The sequence below is a fragment of the Myotis brandtii genome, unplaced genomic scaffold, assembly GCF_000412655.1.
Source record: "Myotis brandtii unplaced genomic scaffold, ASM41265v1 scaffold178, whole genome shotgun sequence".
Taxonomy (NCBI): domain Eukaryota; kingdom Metazoa; phylum Chordata; class Mammalia; order Chiroptera; family Vespertilionidae; genus Myotis; species Myotis brandtii.
The window spans coordinates 105043-105509 of NW_005356599.1; the positions used below are offsets into that span (position 1 = coordinate 105043).

Below are 467 nucleotides of genomic sequence, written 5' to 3' on the forward strand. Positions count from 1 at the left end.
GCGAGGGCTCGGAGGGAGGTCTGGGACGGTTCAGTCGCCCCCGGGGCAGAGGTTCCGAGACGGCCCCACTCGCGCAGATTCGAGTTTAGGTGGTTGTTTCCAGTCCGTCTTCTTTGCCTCGCAAATCTTCCTGCTGATTTCCATTCCCCCAATTTTCCTGGAGGTTTTCAGTCCCCCAAGCAGCTCCCCTGGAGGTTTCTAGGCTCCCCTCAAGAGTTAGAAGAGGTTTCTCGGCCACCCAAGACTCCTGGGCAAACAGCACAGCCCCTCCAGGCCCCCCCGGGGGTCTCTGGCGCACACGCACCAGGCAGCCTGGGAGCGGGGTCGGTGGGGGCGTCCTCCCTTCTCTCTCTCTCCGCAGACAGACTCGGAGGAGCAGACGGCGCGGGCGCTGTACCAGCGCTGGGAGCGCTACCGCAGGGAGTGCCAGGGGACCCTGGAGGCCGCGGAGCCCCCGGCAGGTGCGA

The 467-nt window shown here is 65.5% G+C and overlaps 1 protein-coding gene across 1 annotated transcript in view; it reads left to right on the top strand.

Moving 5' to 3' along the window:
* The window catches only part of GIPR (gastric inhibitory polypeptide receptor), a 9167-nt gene that overhangs the window by 1308 nt on the left and 7392 nt on the right, over window positions 1–467 (top strand). The window contains 1 exon segment of the mRNA XM_014537396.1: window positions 221–461. Coding sequence (XP_014392882.1) covers window positions 221–461 — 241 coding nt within the window.